The 19277-nt window shown below is 41.0% G+C and overlaps 1 protein-coding gene across 4 annotated transcripts in view; it reads left to right on the top strand.

Moving 5' to 3' along the window:
- Positions 1–19277, top strand: part of LOC146383800 (mediator of RNA polymerase II transcription subunit 13-like) — an 89043-nt gene that overhangs the window by 8032 nt on the left and 61734 nt on the right. For all 4 annotated transcript variants that reach the window (XM_084935263.1, XM_084935260.1, XM_084935262.1 and 1 more), the window contains one exon: positions 13634–13871. In XM_084935263.1, the coding sequence (XP_084791389.1) occupies positions 13634–13871 (238 nt within the window). The remainder of the gene's footprint in view (positions 1–13633; positions 13872–19277) is intronic.

Genomic DNA, 19277 nt, shown 5'->3' with positions numbered 1-19277 from the left:
GCAGAGGGAATCCTTTGTCATGGCAATAGGTCCTGTTCAAGCAGTGGCCCACCTGTCTGCCTGGACGGGGCATGCTCTGTGTCAGAAACACATGCTGCACTCAAATAAGTTGTGAATGAGCAGTGTAGTAGTTACAGAAATAGGATAGAGTACGAGTCGAAAACAGGAAGACGGGAATCGCCTCACTCGTACTTCTGTTTTCACTACACATCCCTTTTCTCGTAAATACTCTCGAGCATAGTCATGGATCTTATCTGAGCAGACGGCTTGTCAGGGACCAGCCGCAGAGGTGAAGAACGGTTCAAAGGCAGAGTGGGCGGGAAGGGAGGGAAGGAAGCGCCGCCGGTCCCAGAGCTGGATATGGGACAGGATGGTGCAGGAGTATTTTGGAGCATGGTGGCTTGAGTGTGAAATATGTAAACCCAGCAGTGCCAGCTGTGTTCTATTCTTAGCGCCCGCTGGTGCTCCTGCATGTGTGTAGGGCGACAGAAGTCTGAGAGGGGAAGGAGGATTGGCAGGAATGGGCAGTAGCTGGTGCCATCAGCTGCCCGTGACAGCTGGAAAGTTTGGTAGGTGGTTGGCGAACAGGCTGATAGACTTTTAGAGAAATGTGTATTGAAAACATCATTGTTTAGTGTTGCTTTTGCCATTTTCTGGTCATACTGGGATAAAAAGTACAACATTTTCTTAGCTTTGCACAAGAAAACATTTTATTCACAGAAGAAAAATACATACATACACACACACACACACACACACACATATATATATATATATATATATATACACAGGGAGTGCAGAATTATTAGGCAAATGAGTATTTTGTCCACATCAACCTCTTCATGCATGTTGTCTTACTCCAAGCTGTATAGGCTCGAAAGCCTACTACCAATTAAGCATATTAGGTGATGTGCATCTCTGTAATGAGAAGGGGTGTGGTCTAATGACATCAACACCCTATATCAGGTGTGCATAATTATTAGGCAACGTCCTTTTCTTTGGCAAAATGGGTCAAAAGAAGGACTTGATGGGCTCAGAAAAGTCAAAAATAGTGAGATATCTTGCAGAGGGATGCAGCAGTCTCAAAATTGCAAAGCTTCTGAAGCGTGATCATCAAACAATCAAGCGTTTCATTCAAAATAGTCAACAGGGTCGCAAGAACAAGGCGCAAAATAACTGCCCATGAACTGAGAAAAGTCAAGCGTGCAGCTGCCAAGATGCCACTTGCCACCAGTTTGGCCATATTTCAGAGCTGCAACATCACTGGAGTGCCCAAAAGCACAAGGTGTGCAATACTCAGAGACATGGCCAAGGTAAGAAAGGCTGAAAGATGACCACCACTGAACAAGACACACAAGCTGAAAGGTCAAGACTGGGCCAAGAAATATCTCAAGACTGATTTTTCTAAGGTTTTATGGACTGATGAAATGAGAGTGAGTCTTGATGGGCCAGATGGATGGGCCCGTGGCTGGATTGGTAAAGGGCAGAGAGCTCCAGTCCGACTCAGACGCCAGCAAGGTGGAGGTGGAGTACTGGTTTGGGCTGGTATCATCAAAGATGAGCTTGTGGGGCCTTTTCGGGTTGAGAATGGAGTCAAGCTCAACTCCCAGTCCTACTGCCAGTTTCTGGAAGACACCTTCTTCAAGCAGTGGTACAGGAAGAAGTCTGCATCCTTCAAGAAAAACATGATTTTCATGCAGGACAATGCTCCATCACACGCGTCCAAGTACTCCACAGCGTGGCTGGCAAGAAAGGGTATAAAAGAAGTAAAACTAATGACATGGCCACCTTGTTCACCTGATCTGAACCCCATTGAGAACCTGTGGTCCATCATCAAATGTGAGATTTACAAGGAGGGAAAACAGTACACCTCTCTGAACAGTGTCTGGGAGGCTGTGGTTGCTGCTGCACGCAATGTTGATGGTGAACAGATCAAAACACTGACAGAATCCATGGAGGGCAGGCTTTTGAGTGTCCTTGCAAAGAAAGGTGGCTATATTGGTCGCTGATTTGTTTTCCAGCCACGGGCCCATCCATCTGGCCCATCAAGACTCACTCTCATTTCATCAGTCCATAAAACCTTAGAAAAATCAGTCTTGAGATATTTCTTGGCCCAGTCTTGACCTTTCAGCTTGTGTGTCTTGTTCAGTGGTGGTCGTCTTTCAGCCTTTCTTACCTTGGCCATGTCTCTGAGTATTGCACACCTTGTGCTTTTGGGCACTCCAGTGATGTTGCAGCTCTGAAATATGGCCAAACTGGTGGCAAGTGGCATCTTGGCAACTGCACGCTTGACTTTTCTCAGTTCATGGGCAGTTATTTTGCGCCTTGGTTTTTCCACACGCTTCTTGCGACCCTGTTGACTATTTTGAATGAAACGCTTGATTGTTCGATGATCATGCTCCAGAAGCTTTGCAATTTTGAGATTGCTGCTTCCCTCTGCAAGATATCTCACTATTTTTGACTTTTCTGAGCCTGTCAAGTCCTTCTTTTGACCCATTTTGCCAAAGGAAAGGACGTTGCCTAATAATTATGCACACCTGATATACGGTGTTGATGTCATTAGACCACACCCCTTCTCATTACAGAGATGCACATCACCTAATATGCTTAATTGGTAGTAGGCTTTCGAGCCTATACAGCTTGGAGTAAGACAACATGCATGCAGAGGATGGTGTGGACAAAATACTCATTTGCCTAATAATTCTGCACTCCCTGTATATATATATATATATATATATACAATTTAGACTAAATGGATACTGTGTATTACACGGTAGGTTATATTATTTGTATGATAATTACATTAAAAATAATCCAAAAGGTACAAAAGAGCACAAAGACAGCTGTGAGCTGTAGTTCAGACTTATTCTACCTGCCACTCAGAGTGGTCCCACCTCTGGTAATGCATATATTTCAGCCGTAATGAAATTTAAATGGGCCAGTTATAAATAAAAATCAGTTTCATGCAGCTGTTATGAAGGGGAAAGTAGCTATAAAAACCAAAGCTGTATTTTACCATGCTATAAAGACGTTTAACTCTATTGTAAGGTTGGACATTTTAACATGAGGGTCTGTGGGGACTGACTTGCTTTTAGAGCCAACCACAAATGGACATTGGAGGCACTGCAGTTTTTGGCACTTCAGCGTTGGCTTCATTTTTCAGCCCTGGAGGTTGTAACTTGGATGATGCAAAACAGCTCTTGATATACATTAAAGCCATGATTTAAATGTTTTATGCTTTAGAAAATAAGGAGTCATGCATACTTTCCTAAAACAAGTTGACGTTGTAGTTAATTCCAGATCCTAAGTAAATGCAGTTTCCATCAATTCAGTTGTTATTTGTTATCTAAAAAAAATAAAGATATCCACAGCAGAGTCACATTTCCACCTACTTCTGCTGTTTTCTGCTACACATGAATTTCACTTTGCTCCTCCACATCTGGATTCAACACAAATTCCAAAGGATGGTACCTAATTGTTAGACATATTCCAGAAACCGGTCAAACTTTTGTTTTATGATGCCGCAGGTCTCATGTAGCATCACACAGGCGTGCTGGGCTTTCCTCAGGGAGATCTGTTTGCTATCTCTCCACCTGACTGCAGGCCAATTGACAAAGAGAATTTCTTTTAAGGGAGATATTGCCCTGCTTGTAACTGGGCAAATATTTTCTGCAAGCCAGACAGCTTTGCCAATATCATGGCTGGCTGGGATTCAATTGCTGTTAGAGCGCACTTAGGTTAAAGGGTTTCTCTTAGAGCTGCAAAACAAGAGGGGAGAGAGAAAACATTAATGTTGTCTGCCGCGCTGTTGCAAATTCTAATTATCGTGTGTTCATGTTCCATTGAGAGATTATCTGCGACCAATCAGACGGGTACTTGATGAGAACAAACACATTATGTGCAGACTGTTGATTCACGACCGTTTGTGCATTGATTCTCACTGCTCTGCCAAACGGCGTGCTCTCTCTCATCTTGAATTAGGCAGACACTCATGATTTTTCAAATGCTAATGAAAATTTGTACAGCTCAATTTCAGTCCTGGCTTGCTTTATGGAATAAATGGACATTGCAGCGTAATAGCGACGCACAAAGAGGTTTGATGGAATATTTACCAGACAGGACTGAGTGAGTGTGAAGACACGGGGCTGAAAGCGTTCATGCCATGTTGTTGTTGTATCGGGTTGTAAAGAGTGAATGGATGCAAGAGGAGGACTTGAGTGGGATTACATAAGATTGTGTGAGTGCATGTGCTGGAGTGCAGAGGACTTTTAGTGTAAAAGCTCTGATTGGCTACCACGCCCACTTAGTAAGCAAAACAATGGATTACAGACAGCAGTCGGGTGAGTTGCAGGTTGGAACCTGTTCAGGTGTGACCTACTGAGATACTAATGGCCTGGCAATGCCTTAGCCCTCCACCCACTCACCTACATGCAGTTTCATGCTTTCCAGGTTCCTTCCTTATTCCTTATATCTGCTGTGTGATGAAACAACTGAAAAGTCATGTTGACTTATGGAGGGCTGTCTTTTTATCTGAAACGGCATCCCTGTGGGGGGAAAAAAAAAATCAATGCAGGAAATTACAAGCCAAATTAGATATTTTTCATACTGCTTATGCTCCATTTGCCCAATTTCAGGAACAATCAGACTATTAACTACTTGTAGGCATTTCAAAAAGCCTCCATGCAGTGCTAATTGTACAATTACTGCACTGAGTAATTTTTTTTAAATACAATTTAAGTCATTCTTGCTGCACAAAAACTCAGTGTGTAATCCTGTACAACGGTAATGTTCAGTCACATCGGAGCTCATGAATTCCAGCTGTATGGGGCGGGGGTGGGGGTGGGGGGTGGGGGGGGTAAGGGGGAGTAATGCTGTAATTTATAACAAATATTCTTAATCTATTGTAAGTTCAGCATTAATGAAATTGTAAATAACATTTAGCTGTAAATAGTGACATGATGAGCAATAATACTTGCTAATTATTATTAACAATATAAAATCTGAGACTTTGGCGTTCATTCATTCGACTAATTTGACTGAACTGTCCTATAATGTCTTGTATCATATCTGATAAAAGACTAAAATTTCCACTGTGCTGAAATGTGCCAACAAACAGTTTATTTTATATTATTTTTAATGAAAAACAAATTTCTAATTAGTTGTTAATGATTAGCAGATAGCTTTGCTCATTTTAAAATAAAGATGTCATTACTCACTAGCGAGCCTAGCTCATTCCCAGGGTGTCAAACCGCCGTTTTGTCAAAGCCACTGGCGTCCCAAAGATCCACACAAGGCGGCCTTTGGTGTTGCAGCTGTGACACAACTGTCCCAGCAATAGTGAGACTGGTCTGAGATCCAGCGTCACGTATTAGACTCCCTTGGTGGCATATCACTGTATTCTGTATATGTGCCATATAACCCCCACACACTCTTAAACAAACTGCCATAAATGTCAGTTTGAGCTTAATAATATCTAATATTGTAAACACTTTATTGCATATTAACAGGAAATAACTATTAACAAAAATGTAATTAACAGTAAATTAAAAAAAACTAATTAATGATCAATTTAGTGTTTATTAACGGTGGTTGTTATGAAGTGTTGGGAGGTGTAGTTGTGCTCAGGAGGGACGTGCAGCATGCGGCTCTGTGATTTTGAGATTTTTACAGTACTGTAATGTTATATTTTCACTGTAACCCTGGAGACAGAAATCTCCAAACTTGAATATCTTGCTGAATTCCTACAGATGTTGTATGTTGCCTAGCAACTGTTTTTACTTCTCTCTCTTCCTCTTGTGATTCTCCGTTTTTCTGTCTTTTGTGTCTTTTGCTCATTTCTCCCTCCCCGTGGCTTGTCACAGTTAATTAAGTTACACCAGAGACACTAGTAAAGCAGGGGCTGGTTTATTTATTTGCACGTTAATAATTCAGTCGGAGCTGGACCGCTGCTTTAGTCTGTCCCTTAATGCTTTGAAAGCAGCCTAATGCTGCAGCTTGTGTTGTTTCATTTTGCAAATGGCAGGGGATCTTGTCTTTCAGATGTGGCTTTGCTACTGTACGCAGTGTCCAGCTGTCTTTGTTGGTCTTCCGCCGCTGCTCCTCCTACCTCCTACTTCTCCTACCTCCTACTTCTCTTTGTGTCAGGTGAGAAGTCAGGGTTTGATGGAGGCTTTCCGCGGCGTGATTGGCAGGTCTATCCGTCACTCAGCCCTGGGGACTCTCACTGCTCTAATTAGGTCGCTTGGCTTGCTCACCTCCCAGGGCTGGATGCTGCAGCAGAGCACAGATCAAATGACGGTCCCTTGTTTTGCAGGGGCTTGTAAAGGTGGTGGCAGAAGGCAGAGGAAAGGCATCTGTTTAGTGTCCCAGAGGCCTTTTTTCTACACCTGTTTGGCGCTTTGGTGTCGCTCTCGCTTCCTCGCAAGTGCAGTAATGTGCATCGCTCTTCATTTGTGTTGTAAAATGCCAGAAGGGAGCGCGACTCCTTGTGGGTTAATTTGATTTCAGTGGGTTAATTGATGAAGGGGGAGTCGTTGCCTGTTCTGATTTTTGCCACTGGCTCCTCTAACTGGTGCCTTCTCGGTGTTGACTTAGCAATCGCAGCCTCAGAGCTCACGTTGTCTTTGTTCATATTTAATTTCCGCACTTGATTTTCCGTTGGACTGCTTCAGCATTTCAGCGCTGAAGCGATAAACAAACAAACACACACGCAAAAAAAACCTGTCATTAAAGTTGTAAGATTTCACTTCCTTTTTTTAAATTGTGACATCTACTGTAGAACCAAGTGTGGCTCAATGCTGCAGCAATCACTGAGCAGTTACTTTGCTGAAAATACTAAAAGAATGGCAGCTACTACGTCTGATCGCAGCATAGCCAAACAGATCAGTAATTGACCTTTCTCATCAGGCCGCACAAAAAAATTGGAATCTGATTTCATTCTGCAAGCAGAACAGCAGAAAAGTGGCAACCTATTTCTTTATCCGACGATGTAAGGGAAGAGAACCAGGCAGCATGTGGAGAAAGAGAGCCGTGAAAGTGGAGAGAACTGAAGCAGGGGAAAACTAAGGTATTGTGTAACTGTCAATAATGCCCCAGATTAAAGCTTTCTTGATTTGAAGATTGATTTTGAGGCTAACCAAGGAAAAAAAATTACATTTTGTTTCATTTAGCTCCTTCACAAACGTATCCAGTGCGTTCCCAGTTGCATGCTTTTAACGTGAATGCTTTCAGTTCTAAGAGAATAAGAGGATGTGATCTTGTTCACATTGGCCTGAATGTGACAGCCACATGCCATAAAAATGACTATGAGGGGAATTAATACGTGTAAATATTAAAGGGGATTTCCATAGATGGAGTTTCTTAATTTTATTCTGCATGCACAGCTAATTTCTGTCATGTCAAGAAAACAAAAACAAAGTCCAATTATTGCAAATACCATTCATGAAAATCTTTATACTCCCAAGTACAATATGTAAGAAACGATGTGAAATAATCTCACATTTTACATGTAACAACATTATGTGCATTTTCTTAAGAGCTGTGTTGTGGGGATGCAACAGTCTGTCCCAGCTGATACAGAGCTAGCGGTTTACACACACCTAGGAGAGGATTCTAGTTCATCACTGGTCCTAAAACAACCAAACACTGTCTTAACCCACACCTACCAAATAACGGGACACGCACGGCTTTACCCAGAATACCCAGATTACCCAAAATCCACTGCTTCTCATTCGTATACAGCGTATGTTTTTTCCTACTTTTTTCTACTGTGTGATGTCAGTGAGGGCAGATATGCTTGTGATCATCTCAGGTGCAGAAGTCCTGCCCACCTGCTCATCAAACCTTCTGCTTGCGAGAGGCAGCCAATCAAAAGACACTTGACTTAAAGCGGCGAGGACTCGTTTTCAGAGAGCAAATAAAGTCCTCTGACATTGAATCAAAGGGAGATGGATGCTGTTGTGTTTGTCTGATAAAGACAACAAGTCTTATCTAAAGACTCACGGGCATCACAAGCGATCTGAACACACCCCAAATATTGGCAGCTTGGCAAGCGGCTAATCAGATTTGACATTGATGAGAAAGCTATGCCACTCTAAGACAGACTAAGTGTTCGGCATGTGCCAGAGTAGGTAAAACTGCTGAGCCAAGCTGTCTCTCAATCGCCTAAAGTGGCTCCTTTGTCAGCCTGCGAGGCTCTTGCGCTGAGATTCCTAAAGAAGTGGCGTCTCTCTCAGACGACATTCTCTGTGTGCTTTCTGTCAGCTTTGGTAGAGTATTAGGCGCTTATCCTCTCAGATGATCACATCGGCTGCGTTCCTGTTAGAAGCTCAGGCATTTGCCAAATATATTTAGTCGACCAAGACTAAATATATTTCCTCGTAACTTTCGGTGTAAACGCGTGTTTTCAAAGATCTCTTCTGTCTTCTGCGGCTTTATGTGCTATGGCTTTTCACGGCAGTCGTTTGTCCTGAAAGTGAAAGGAAGTGCTCCGCAGAGTCATGTCTGAATGCTTTGTCAGTACACGGCTCTTTCTTTTTCTAGGGTTGGGCCAAAGGAGTGTGTGTGTGTGTTTTCCTGCATCAAAGTACTACTCGGGGAGTTCAAGAGGTCCATTCAGAAGGTCTGCAAGTTTTCAAGAGAAAAATGAGGGGAGTGAAAATATTTTCAGACTGCGGAGACGTTCCTGAAAAGTCTATGTCAAGTGTGTTTTCCTCTCAGCTTTGCCATCTGAGTAATGAATGTTTCCTGTTCATTGTAAAGCTCCCGGGCTTTAAACAACATATGCACACGAGTTCCAGTTTGTTTGAGCTGCAGTATGACAAACATCTCTAGAAATGGGATCCACTTCTCTCTCTCTCTTTTCCTCTTTAAGTTATGTTGTGTTCAAGCACAGTGCGCTAAAGATTAACGCACTGACTTCCATATTTTTGTGATTACAAGCGCGGGACTGGTGTACTGAGGCTGACCTCTGGTTTGGAGACAGATTCTGTTATTCTGAGCCCCCCCCACCCTTTTTTTTTCTCCAGGAAATACCTTTTAAACTCTCAGCTTTAAAGTTTGGATTTCTGTCCGACACCACCTTTCAAAGATAAAAGATTGAATCTATCCCATAGTGCGAATGGTGGGAAGATTTTAAAGCAGCTATAGCTAAAGCTAAAGCTGTGTTTTCTAGACAAATAAAAAAAAACAACAAAAAACACATAAAAAGATAAATAAATTAAAAAAAAGGCAAAGAGAAAAAGTATGAGACACACCTGCCGGGATGTATTACATAGGCATCTGTGGAGGTGAGAAAGTGCTGAGAGATGAGCGGGGGAGTGAAGACGAGGAAGATAATAGAGGTGAGAGTAAGGTCAAGGCTTTGGTCCGTCTTAGCAATTGAAGGAAAAGCTTTTGTTTTTGGTCCTGCATTCAATCAGAAATTGAACCAGCCAACCTGGAGAACAAGTGAAACAAAATCTTCCCATCTCTTTTCTTGACCCCTTTGCCTTTTTCCCCTCCCCGTGGTAGTGTTTAAAATAGACAGAGACTGCAGCCTGGAATAATCTTTGATTTGCTCTTTTCTACACGGAAGGGTGATGAGGAATTTGCTGCTTTCAAATACACATTTGCTGTGCTCTTTTTGCCGGCTTTCAGACTGACAGTCGAACCAAGTGCGCCGACGGCACAAAAGGACATTTTTGTCCTAGTTAATTTCTCTCAGATTGATGAAAGTCGAATCCCAATTGGGTAATCCGTTCTTTTATAACATGTTTTTACAGTTTTGCCTCATTTAGCACCAAAATTGCTCTACTCATACAGCACATTGTTGTTGTTGAAATCCATTCTCTGATTTGGTGTGCACTTCAGGAACTTAACCCCCCATTCCTTTAAAGAGCGGCGATGACAGAATTATACTTAAATGAGTCAAATAACCATTTTTTTTTGTTGTCCTTTGTGACTGGATTTTCTTCAGCAACACTGATTTGTCAGTGGAGTAGCAAATAATAGCTCCGCTCTTTGTCTCCAGACTCAGTTGTGATATCAGTTGAATTCACATGCTTGACAGATTTTCTCTTATGTGTTACAAGTGGTAATTTATTCATACAAATATGAGAATTAGCTGTTCGTTAGCACTACTACTGATTTCGGAGGTCTGATAGTGAAGGTGAAGAGTGCTGAGAGATCATTATCATCCAGCAAGAGTGTAGCTATCACTGCCTCCGTGTACAACTCATATATTAAAGAAAAACACAGACACAATATTGATGAACGCGCACGTAGCCGATAAATGAACGAAAACACACACGCGCGCACAGACAGATAGATGAGCAGATCTTAGCTGTCACGTCTGAAAAATAACTGGACATCAGTCGGAAAATATGTCCGCCTCCCGATGCATGCCAGTGATTTCTTTTTCTAATTTTTTTTTATTTCGAGCACTTCTGGTCTGCACATCATCACAGCTGCGGTGTGTGTGCATGCCAGTGTTTGTGTGCAGGCATGTGTTTGGATGTGCCCGCCAGCGTGTGAGCGCAGCTCTGTTCCCCCTTCCTTCAACTGTGCCACAGCTAATCCTCCACAGGAGTTCAGCAGCACTTGCCACATGGCCAAGAAGTACACAGCACCTTTTTTTGCGCACTCTGGCCCAAAAAGACAAAAAACAAACCAAAAAAGCTCATTATTTGATAAAACCTAAGCCTTTTCCACACAGATTGGGTTTTGTCTGATTGTTGGGGGTTTCTCTGTGTTATTGTTGGCTTTTTACCTTAAAAACTAAAGCGCCTTGAGTTGATTAGAATTACACTGGCAGAAATTAAGGTGTCTTCTTCCAACTTTTGCTATAAATTGCTGTGCAGACTTCTAAGGGGAGCATGTCTGAAGGGGCCCGTTTGAAGAATCCGTTCATGGGAGCGTGCGTTTCGCTGGTATGCCGCCATTGTAAATATATATTCTGACACTTTGCTTCCATCATCTCAGAGCTCCTGATTCAGTAGAAGCAGCAGACAGCTGTGCCAAACAGTGGAGGAACTTTTGACATTGACTGGGAGTGACGAGGCAGTGCAAGCAGATGTCTTCCTCTTTGCTTTGGGACAAACAGCATCTTTGACCTTGTCACGGCTAATTTTAGGGCTCGGCTTATCACAGCGCCAATGTTTATATCTTCTATTACACGCGCTGTCGTTATAGAAGGGACACGCTCGTAATTATGGGTTCGTTTTGCTGCGAGGATGTTCCTGCGTGCCAAATGCATACTTTATTGTACGCTCACAATTTAGGACGTGTGCCAGTAGGTAATGTGGATATGTTCGTTAGGAATACTTGAGCATATACACACCCTTCCTCAGAGTCCTTGCTTTCTCTTTTTAGCTTCTTATTTGGGTGCAGAGAGTAGTCGCCAGTTTGCAAACACACTTAACATTTCTATAAGCCTCCTCGTCCCCTCTTTTTACAATCATCACAACCGTAGAGCCTGCTTTTCTTCACCCACTCAAAGACACCGCGGGCTTTAATTTCCTTTGAGCTGCTCTTTTCTACCTGTCTCTGCGTTAAAGTGGGTCAGTATTTTTCTTCCCTTCGTTGGCCTTGGATGGCTTGGTGCCTGGGCCAGTGTGCCAAACATGATCCTCACAGCTGGGTGAACACAGGGGAGGAGAAGAGGGCAGCGCAGCACACTCGGAGATTTTCCCTCTGCCTGCCAAATCTCTGTCCTGTTCAACAATGCCTTTGTGCACTCTGCTCATTCATGCTCGAATGCAAACACGAAAACACAAACAAAGATCAGAATATAGTTTCCGGAGCACACGTGATCATCACAGGATCACTGACATTTGTGTGTTTTGGTTTCTTTACCCACACTATGTGTGTGCTCCTAAAAAAAAAAAAAATCAGCATTATGACAGGATTATGTCTCCTGTCAGGCTTTGATGGAGGAGACGTTTCCAAAGTTGCAAGTCTGCAGCAGGCGACAGAAACACCCTTTATCTCATTAGGTTAAATGGAGAAGATGTCAGTTGCTGGGCCAGATTCCAGCCATTGAACCTGACCCTTGTTTCCTCTTTTCATGTCTCTCTCGTTTTTGGCTTGGCCTGCATTTCAGTGCCGCCACTCCTGCAGTAGTTCATTCATGCATTTCACTCAAGGCCATCTTTTACGTCTCCCTGTCGCTCTCCAGCTCGTCTCTCTGCAGTAGTTACACACTCTTTATGCTATCTTTACAGCAGCACCAGCAGCGGCGAGAGCGGCGAGTGAAAGCATCGATTAAATAAGGTTACAACAACACAACAGGGAGACGTTAAATAATTTTAACTGTTTAGGCAACGATCATAGCTGTGTAAACAGGAAGCCGGCGAAAATAGAAAATGAATGGACGGCACATGTGCAGATATTGATTAAATCAGCAATGTCTGATGTGATAACACAATTTATATGGTCACTGTTAAAAACCACACCTAATGTGTTCATCCATAATGCTCGTTTTAATTCATCTTCTATATAATAATGGTTTATTTAGAAGCTGATGTTTTTAGAAATCCTCACTACAACAGTATTGCACATTAACTATTAGTTAATAAATGATTAAAAAAAAGACATTTATTAAACTCAGGATCATTTTAATCATCGTTCTGCAAGACGTTCAACTGTAGTTCATTTATGCTGCCGACAAAAAACAAAACAAAACAAAAGGTAAATGAAAAAGAATGAATAAATAATTTAGTCATGAAAAGTAAAGCTATTATCTGTGCTGAAGTGTGGAGGATGAAATCAGTAATCTCACAGCCCGGGGAAAGAAACTACTTTCTGTGGCACGGAAGTGGATACATCTGTATCGCTTGCCAGATGGCAGCAGGGTGAACAGGCTGCGGCTGGGTTGGGCATTGTCATTTAGCATATCGCTGATGTTTGCTAGATTGGTACCTATGATATTATGAGCATTTTTAATCACATGCAGCAGAGCCTTCCCATCCTGGGCTGTGCACAACCTATCAAAGTTTGTGATGTTTCCAAATGACTTTTTCTTGTGCGTGATTTAGGAAGAACATTCATTTCCAAGGGTGTAAATGTGTCATGTCTGTGTCCTAACGATTCCCAGGAATCTAGAAGCGTTCACATGCTCCAGCTCAGCTCTGCTGCTGTGTGCGTGTATGTCTTTGCCTCCTTTTTTTTTTTTTTCAATCATGGAACAATCAGTTTCTTGGTTTTGTTGTTGTCAAGCAGTAGATTGCTCTCTGTGCAACACACTGCAAGATTGTTAATTTTCCTCCTGATATAAACTCATATCGGTGTCAAAAATAGAAAAGAAGAAAACCAACCGTCGCTTTTTAACTGAAGCCAAGACAGCATCCTGTAATGTCTGGCCTGAAATGCAAAAATATTCAATGCAGAAGTATTAAAAAAAGCGTGAAACGGCAAATCCGCTCGCTTTGGTGAGGCTCGCACCAGAGAACAAGAGAAAAACAAAAGTGAAATGATTAAAGAATTGTTAAAAAGATTACTTGCTAAATTAGCTTATAAATGAACTAATTATTTTACATTGCATTTAACTGTGTTTGCACTGAAGCCACGGGGAAATTACTCTATTATTTACTGTAAGTATTAACAATGCATTATAAATACAAGATTTAAGGTTCTTTTAATTGCTCTTCTCTTCCAGGCGGAGTTGACGGGCATTAAATGGCGTTGCTACAGGTTCTCCAGCGGCGGGGAGTACGGGCCCGTGATCTCCGCCCCGGCCCAGGACGACCCGGTTCTGCGCAGCTTCATGCGCTGCGTGCAGTCCAACCTGCTGTGCGTGTGGCGACGCAAAATCAAGCCCGATGCCAAGGAGCTGTGGATCTTCTGGTGGGGCGAAGAGCCCAACCTTACTGGTGTCATTCATCAAGAGCTGGAAGGTGAGAAAGAGAGTGAAAGCGATGAAGGATGAGGGTCGCTCCTGTGTTCTATCCATCTCAATTATTTTTCCATCCCATCGGTCTTCGCCTCAGCTTCCATTGTGCTCTGGAAGTTGAGGTTGTAAGCTTCTACGGGCTTGTAGTTGCTTTATATAGAGGGGAGTTATCATGCGGAATACAGTCTTCTTGTGCTTTTAGTGGATTTTATGAAAAACTGTCAGAGAATCGTGAAATATGTGTTGTGTGTTAGATACATACACACAATAACGCAGGGTTTCATAGTGTGGCATAATGCCTGTATGTTATACATGAGCCGCAGGGGCTCTCATATAGCAGACCTGAGTATTATGCAGATTCAGGCTGTTTAGTCGGCTGCACATTTGTTTAAGATGTTTAGGGCATATTGATCCGGTTTGTGTGGAGCAGTCCTATTTCTGAGCCCCTTATAGCTCATATCTGTGTTTGCTTTTGCATCTCAAGTGTTTATATGCTGCTTCAGGACTATCACTATGATGAAGCGCAGCAAACGAGTAGATTTTTCTTGCCAGCGTGACTATGTGTGGCGGCGTGTGCTGGTGAAAATTACACCGAGATATCTCACTTGAGAGAGTGCTACTGTCAGCACTGTTGTCCCTATTTATAGCAACATTTGCATTATCTCGCTGTGCACGTGTGTGGAAGTCTAACGTATCGACCGAGCCTGTGGAAGACGGGGAAGGGGAAACAGGAGAGGGATTGTGTTGGGTTTGGTTCAGCAGGACACGAGTCGGGAGCTGGGAAAGACAATATTGGATGTAGAGGTGGAAGCGATAGCGAAAATTTCAGTTTTTCGGTTATCTATTAAAGCTGACTTGATGTGAAAAGGCCTTTCAGGCACTGCAGTAGGTATTTGACAGATGTTTTTGCCGCTGCTGGGGAGAGCCTTTTACTCTGCACAAACATGTGTAAGAGAGACAGATACGCTGTATATTCTGAGTTACGTTTACATCACTGACACAGAGAAAACTCACCTTTTTTTCATTGCTACCCCTCCCCTATGCAAACTGCCAGCATCCAAACTCCACTTTTATATCTACTCACATCATCCAACTTCGATATAATCTGGCCTTTGTGAAAATGGTATTTTTTTCCCCATCGTCATCGATTTAAGAAGATCTATGAAAGCTGATAACGATCACGCAAACACATTGAGTCAGTGTAGTGAGAACAGTGGCAGCATTTAGGCTTTCGGAGCAAAAAAGTTACCTGAAGCCATAAAACAAGCATGTAGAGCGTGAAATTTTAGCATTACCTCACCAATTTACAAGCTGCTAACGGCAGCCTAAAACACTGATAATAACTCTCTTTGACTAGCACACCAAGGTCCAATAAAGCTGATAACAATCTAAGCCTTTTTAATTACATTTTATGGTTATTGATTTCTTCCTGTTGCAGTGGTGTCACTGTTCTAAGAATTTTATTACTATTTGTCTATTTTTCAATGCAGAGATATATCCTGCACATTAACACGTGTTAGACATTTTTCTTTATATGTTACTTTAAAAGAAGTCAAGGTAATATTTCATGCACTGGTATATTCTGAGATTTCGGCAGGCCTTCTTTTAGAGTAGTAGAAAGAAAATGACCAAAATGTACATTTCTTATATTTTATATACGGTGTAAACACGTTTATATGTACTAAAATACAACATATTTGCATTTTTACAAAACCTTATTTTGCAAAAGTAAGTAACAAAATGAAAAAATAATTGTAATGAAACATTTTTACTTCTTAAGTCTGAAATATATTTTTTCTGCATTACATGTGTTTAAAGGCACGAATTGATCTAATGATCGTATCTTTGTTATGTAAAAAGAAAAAAAGATAAAGCCTCATTTACACATTTACACATCCATTGTTTTGTTTAAAAAATTGTGTTAATGTAATAATCAACAACAAAAGTCACACGTTGATATTTCTGCTTATTTTTTCTAACTGTAGACTTGTTTCTAAATATTCAGGTTGAATTAGATTCAACATAACTACCCAAACAAGAACCCAGAGATGTTTAGAGATGGCTGCCAAGTGGCAAGGCTTGCTTTGGTGACAATGTTGGCCGGCTGTTTATGTTCACAAATGGCCTGTTAATAGCTTTAATTGTACATCAGCCTGTTGTTGTCTATACACTCGTCTCATAGTGATTAACTGAATCCTGAAACTATAAATATTTCATTTTTTTATAATGATAAGGTGCTGAAACACAACGATAGCGTCACACAACTGAAACTGAAAAATGATGCATTCATTGAGCTTTGATATATCTATTTCTTATTATAGTCACTGTTATGTCTTGCTGTATATGCCGTTTGATTTAGCAGTGCCTTGTGTTGCAGGGGTTGATCTCGCAATTGTTTGTTTAACTGAAGTCCAAGTGAGCGGGTTTCAGGTAGTCTCAGTCTATGAAGTAAGAATCTGCTGGATTATGTCTTTGACTTTCAGTACTTCCACTTCTTTATCTTATAGAGGCCAGTTTCGGAGCGATGTTAGTGCTGTGGGATCTCTTTCTACGCACAACAAATGTAGCCTACACATACTCACACGCACATCAAGCATACACTTATGATGATAACACTTCTTATCTGTAAAATCTCACAGGTCTCCTATGTATAATTCCTATTAAGCATTGAAAATAGCACTTGGGGTGTAAGAAGTGGTTGATAATTGTTAATTAAAGTGAAGCTGGATTTCTTCCAAATTAGAATCAGTTGTAACACACACACAGGGGATATCAGTGTTTTAAGAAGTCTTAAAAAAGCTGCACACCTGCATATCTGTTCACAGTGGAAAAGCTTGATCTTAGCTTTCTCCCTTTTCTGCGCCTCTTTCTCTGCCTTGCTTACTCACTGCTCTGACTTCTGTCCTCACTTTTGTCACATGCGAAAGTCATGTGATTTCTCACATCACATTGCTCGCCTTGCTTTCCTTCTTAGTTGACCGAGCCAGTCTAAAATATCCAAGAGTTTTTACCCCATTAAAAGCCTTACACCTTCATATATTCAACACACTGTTGAACGAACCTTAAGCTGGTATGCCTACCTTTGTACTTGAGCAGTTAGTTTGCATTACTGCTAATGCAAACTAGATGCAAATAACAATATGGGCTGGTGGAAATGTCACTAGTGCTGCAGCTGTTTAGTCGTAAACCAAAGTATTAAACAAAAGTTCACTACAGTTGAAAAGAACAGTTATAAAAATAGGGGATAAAAGTTATTACGTTGAATCTCCAGGGTACCATGTATGTCATACTTATTTTGGTGTTAATGGAAAAGTGAGGGGATAATTAGAGCCACTGGGATTAATCCATTATAGTCTACAAAGATTGTGGCCATTCCGTACTTACTCCCATCTGGAACAAGGGGACGAATGGATAAGAAAAGAAAATCTAAACTCTTTTTTTAAAATGTTTTTTTAATGGATTTACTACCAAATGGACATGATTTCCAGATTCATATAACAAAATTTAAAATCCAAGAATTCATTAAAAAAAAAGACTGATTCATACACATTTGATGGAACAGCTAGAGCTATTTAGAGTATTTATGTTTTGAGTCATACAGCAGATATTAAAGCAGTGTGCTCTGACATGTTTTTATATTAGCTGGCTGCTCCACTCAAAGAGGTTGTCATCCTTCAAATTTTCAGAAGCTATATCAGACTTGTAATGGTTAAGAAGACGATGATGCTTAACATCCCTTACGCATCAGCTTAAAAAGAGACTGACTGTAGAGTTTAATTGGAATAGCTGAACTAAACTGTAGCACCCTGTAAACAGTGTAAAAACAGGCAAGGAGCTAGGATTCTTAGATCATTTAAACAAATGCATCATCTTGGGAAAGTCATCTTGTTAAAGCATGTTACGTGTAATGTACCCATGCTGGTAGGTGTTAGAAGAATTTAGAAGAAAGCAGATTGTCTTTCTTGAGGTGAAACGTTCCTGAAAGTCACTGTCAAGTAATTAAACATAATTTAGGGACACAGAATTGTACAGTGATTGGATTTTACCTTTATTGTTATCTTTTGCTTAAAAAAAAACTAAAGTAACATATCATTTGCATCCTTACTCACTCGTTGTCAAAACTAAAAGTTACTGTTCGATTAGAAACTCGTTTACAGCAGCATATCAATGTTACCGTCTTTGTCTCATCACTAGCAGTTGAACTTTGACCTTTACAACACTAAGCAACACTTGGAAAGGTCAATGAAGCTTCAGTTTCAGCAACATTGAAGTACTGAAGAGGTATTATAAATATTAACCTGGCCTGTGCATACGTCAGTGTTAGCCATTTAACTATTAGCAGTTACCTGAAAGCTGCATCAGGTGGTCACAAGCTCGTTTACTCCCAGTGGCGGTGTTGGTATTGGGAAGGTTGCATCAGGCACAAGCGCTTTGCCAGATCAAACATGTTTAGTTATCCATACACTACGTGTGTAGACCATGAGTGGCCACAAAATAATGTAGTACGGGTAACGCGTAGTGGCTACTTGAACACAAATTTTGGTGTCGTGCATGCTGCTTTCAATGTGAAAGGGCCCTAAGCTGTCTGGTGTGCTATCAATAAGGTAGCGGCTAAAGGCTAATAACTATAAATAAAATGATAACTTTAAGGTAGGAGTCCAGCCCGTCTGTAACATTATAATAAGTGTTATTAATTTAACTGGATAACAAAGTTATTTGTGTCTAAAAGTGATTGTATTTCTTGTAAAGTCCCAGATTGAGGCTAAGAAAAGCCTAATGTCAGCTAGCCAAAAACAGTGGCAGCCTGTCTTGCTTGTGGAGCCAAGTCACCAGAAGTACAGCACTACCTCAAAAAGCCTAAAAATCTTTTCTTTCTTTTTTTTCCTTTTCTTTTTTTAGGACTACCTAAGACAACCTTAACCCTTTAAAGCCTGAACCATGAATTAATTGGCTAATTGAATTAATTGAAAATACTGTTTCTTGACCCATCTGATAAAATAAAATAAAAATTTAAAAAAATAATAATATTAATAATGTTGGTTCTAATTTGTATCATATTTACTACATCTAGCTTTTTTTTTGTAATTTATTGCTTTAAAATGTCTTGTGCAATTTATGTTGTTAGTTTTGGGGGGAAAATCACACTGATGAGGTAGAAGTCTCAAAAACCGATGTATATATACATTTGGCTTAAAGGGTTGAAAAATAGATTGAATTATATTTGGTCATTTGTTGTCTAAGCAAACACTGTAACGTTTATGTTCGACGTAAGTAGAATTGATTTAAGTGCTTTTCACACTTAAATTTTCTAACCCACTGCTGGACAACTCCACAAACTCATTCTGATACAGGACAGACATCTCCTCTGGCTGTCCTGCTAGGCACTGGCTGGCACCAAGTAGCTGTTTTT

The sequence above is a fragment of the Perissodus microlepis genome, chromosome 7 (genome assembly GCF_051167445.1).
Source record: "Perissodus microlepis isolate ML-2025 ecotype Zambia chromosome 7, ASM5116744v1, whole genome shotgun sequence".
Lineage (NCBI taxonomy): Eukaryota > Metazoa > Chordata > Actinopteri > Cichliformes > Cichlidae > Perissodus > Perissodus microlepis.
The sequence above is the reverse complement of the archived record's forward strand: the minus strand, read 5'-3'. Positions and strand labels throughout refer to the sequence as shown.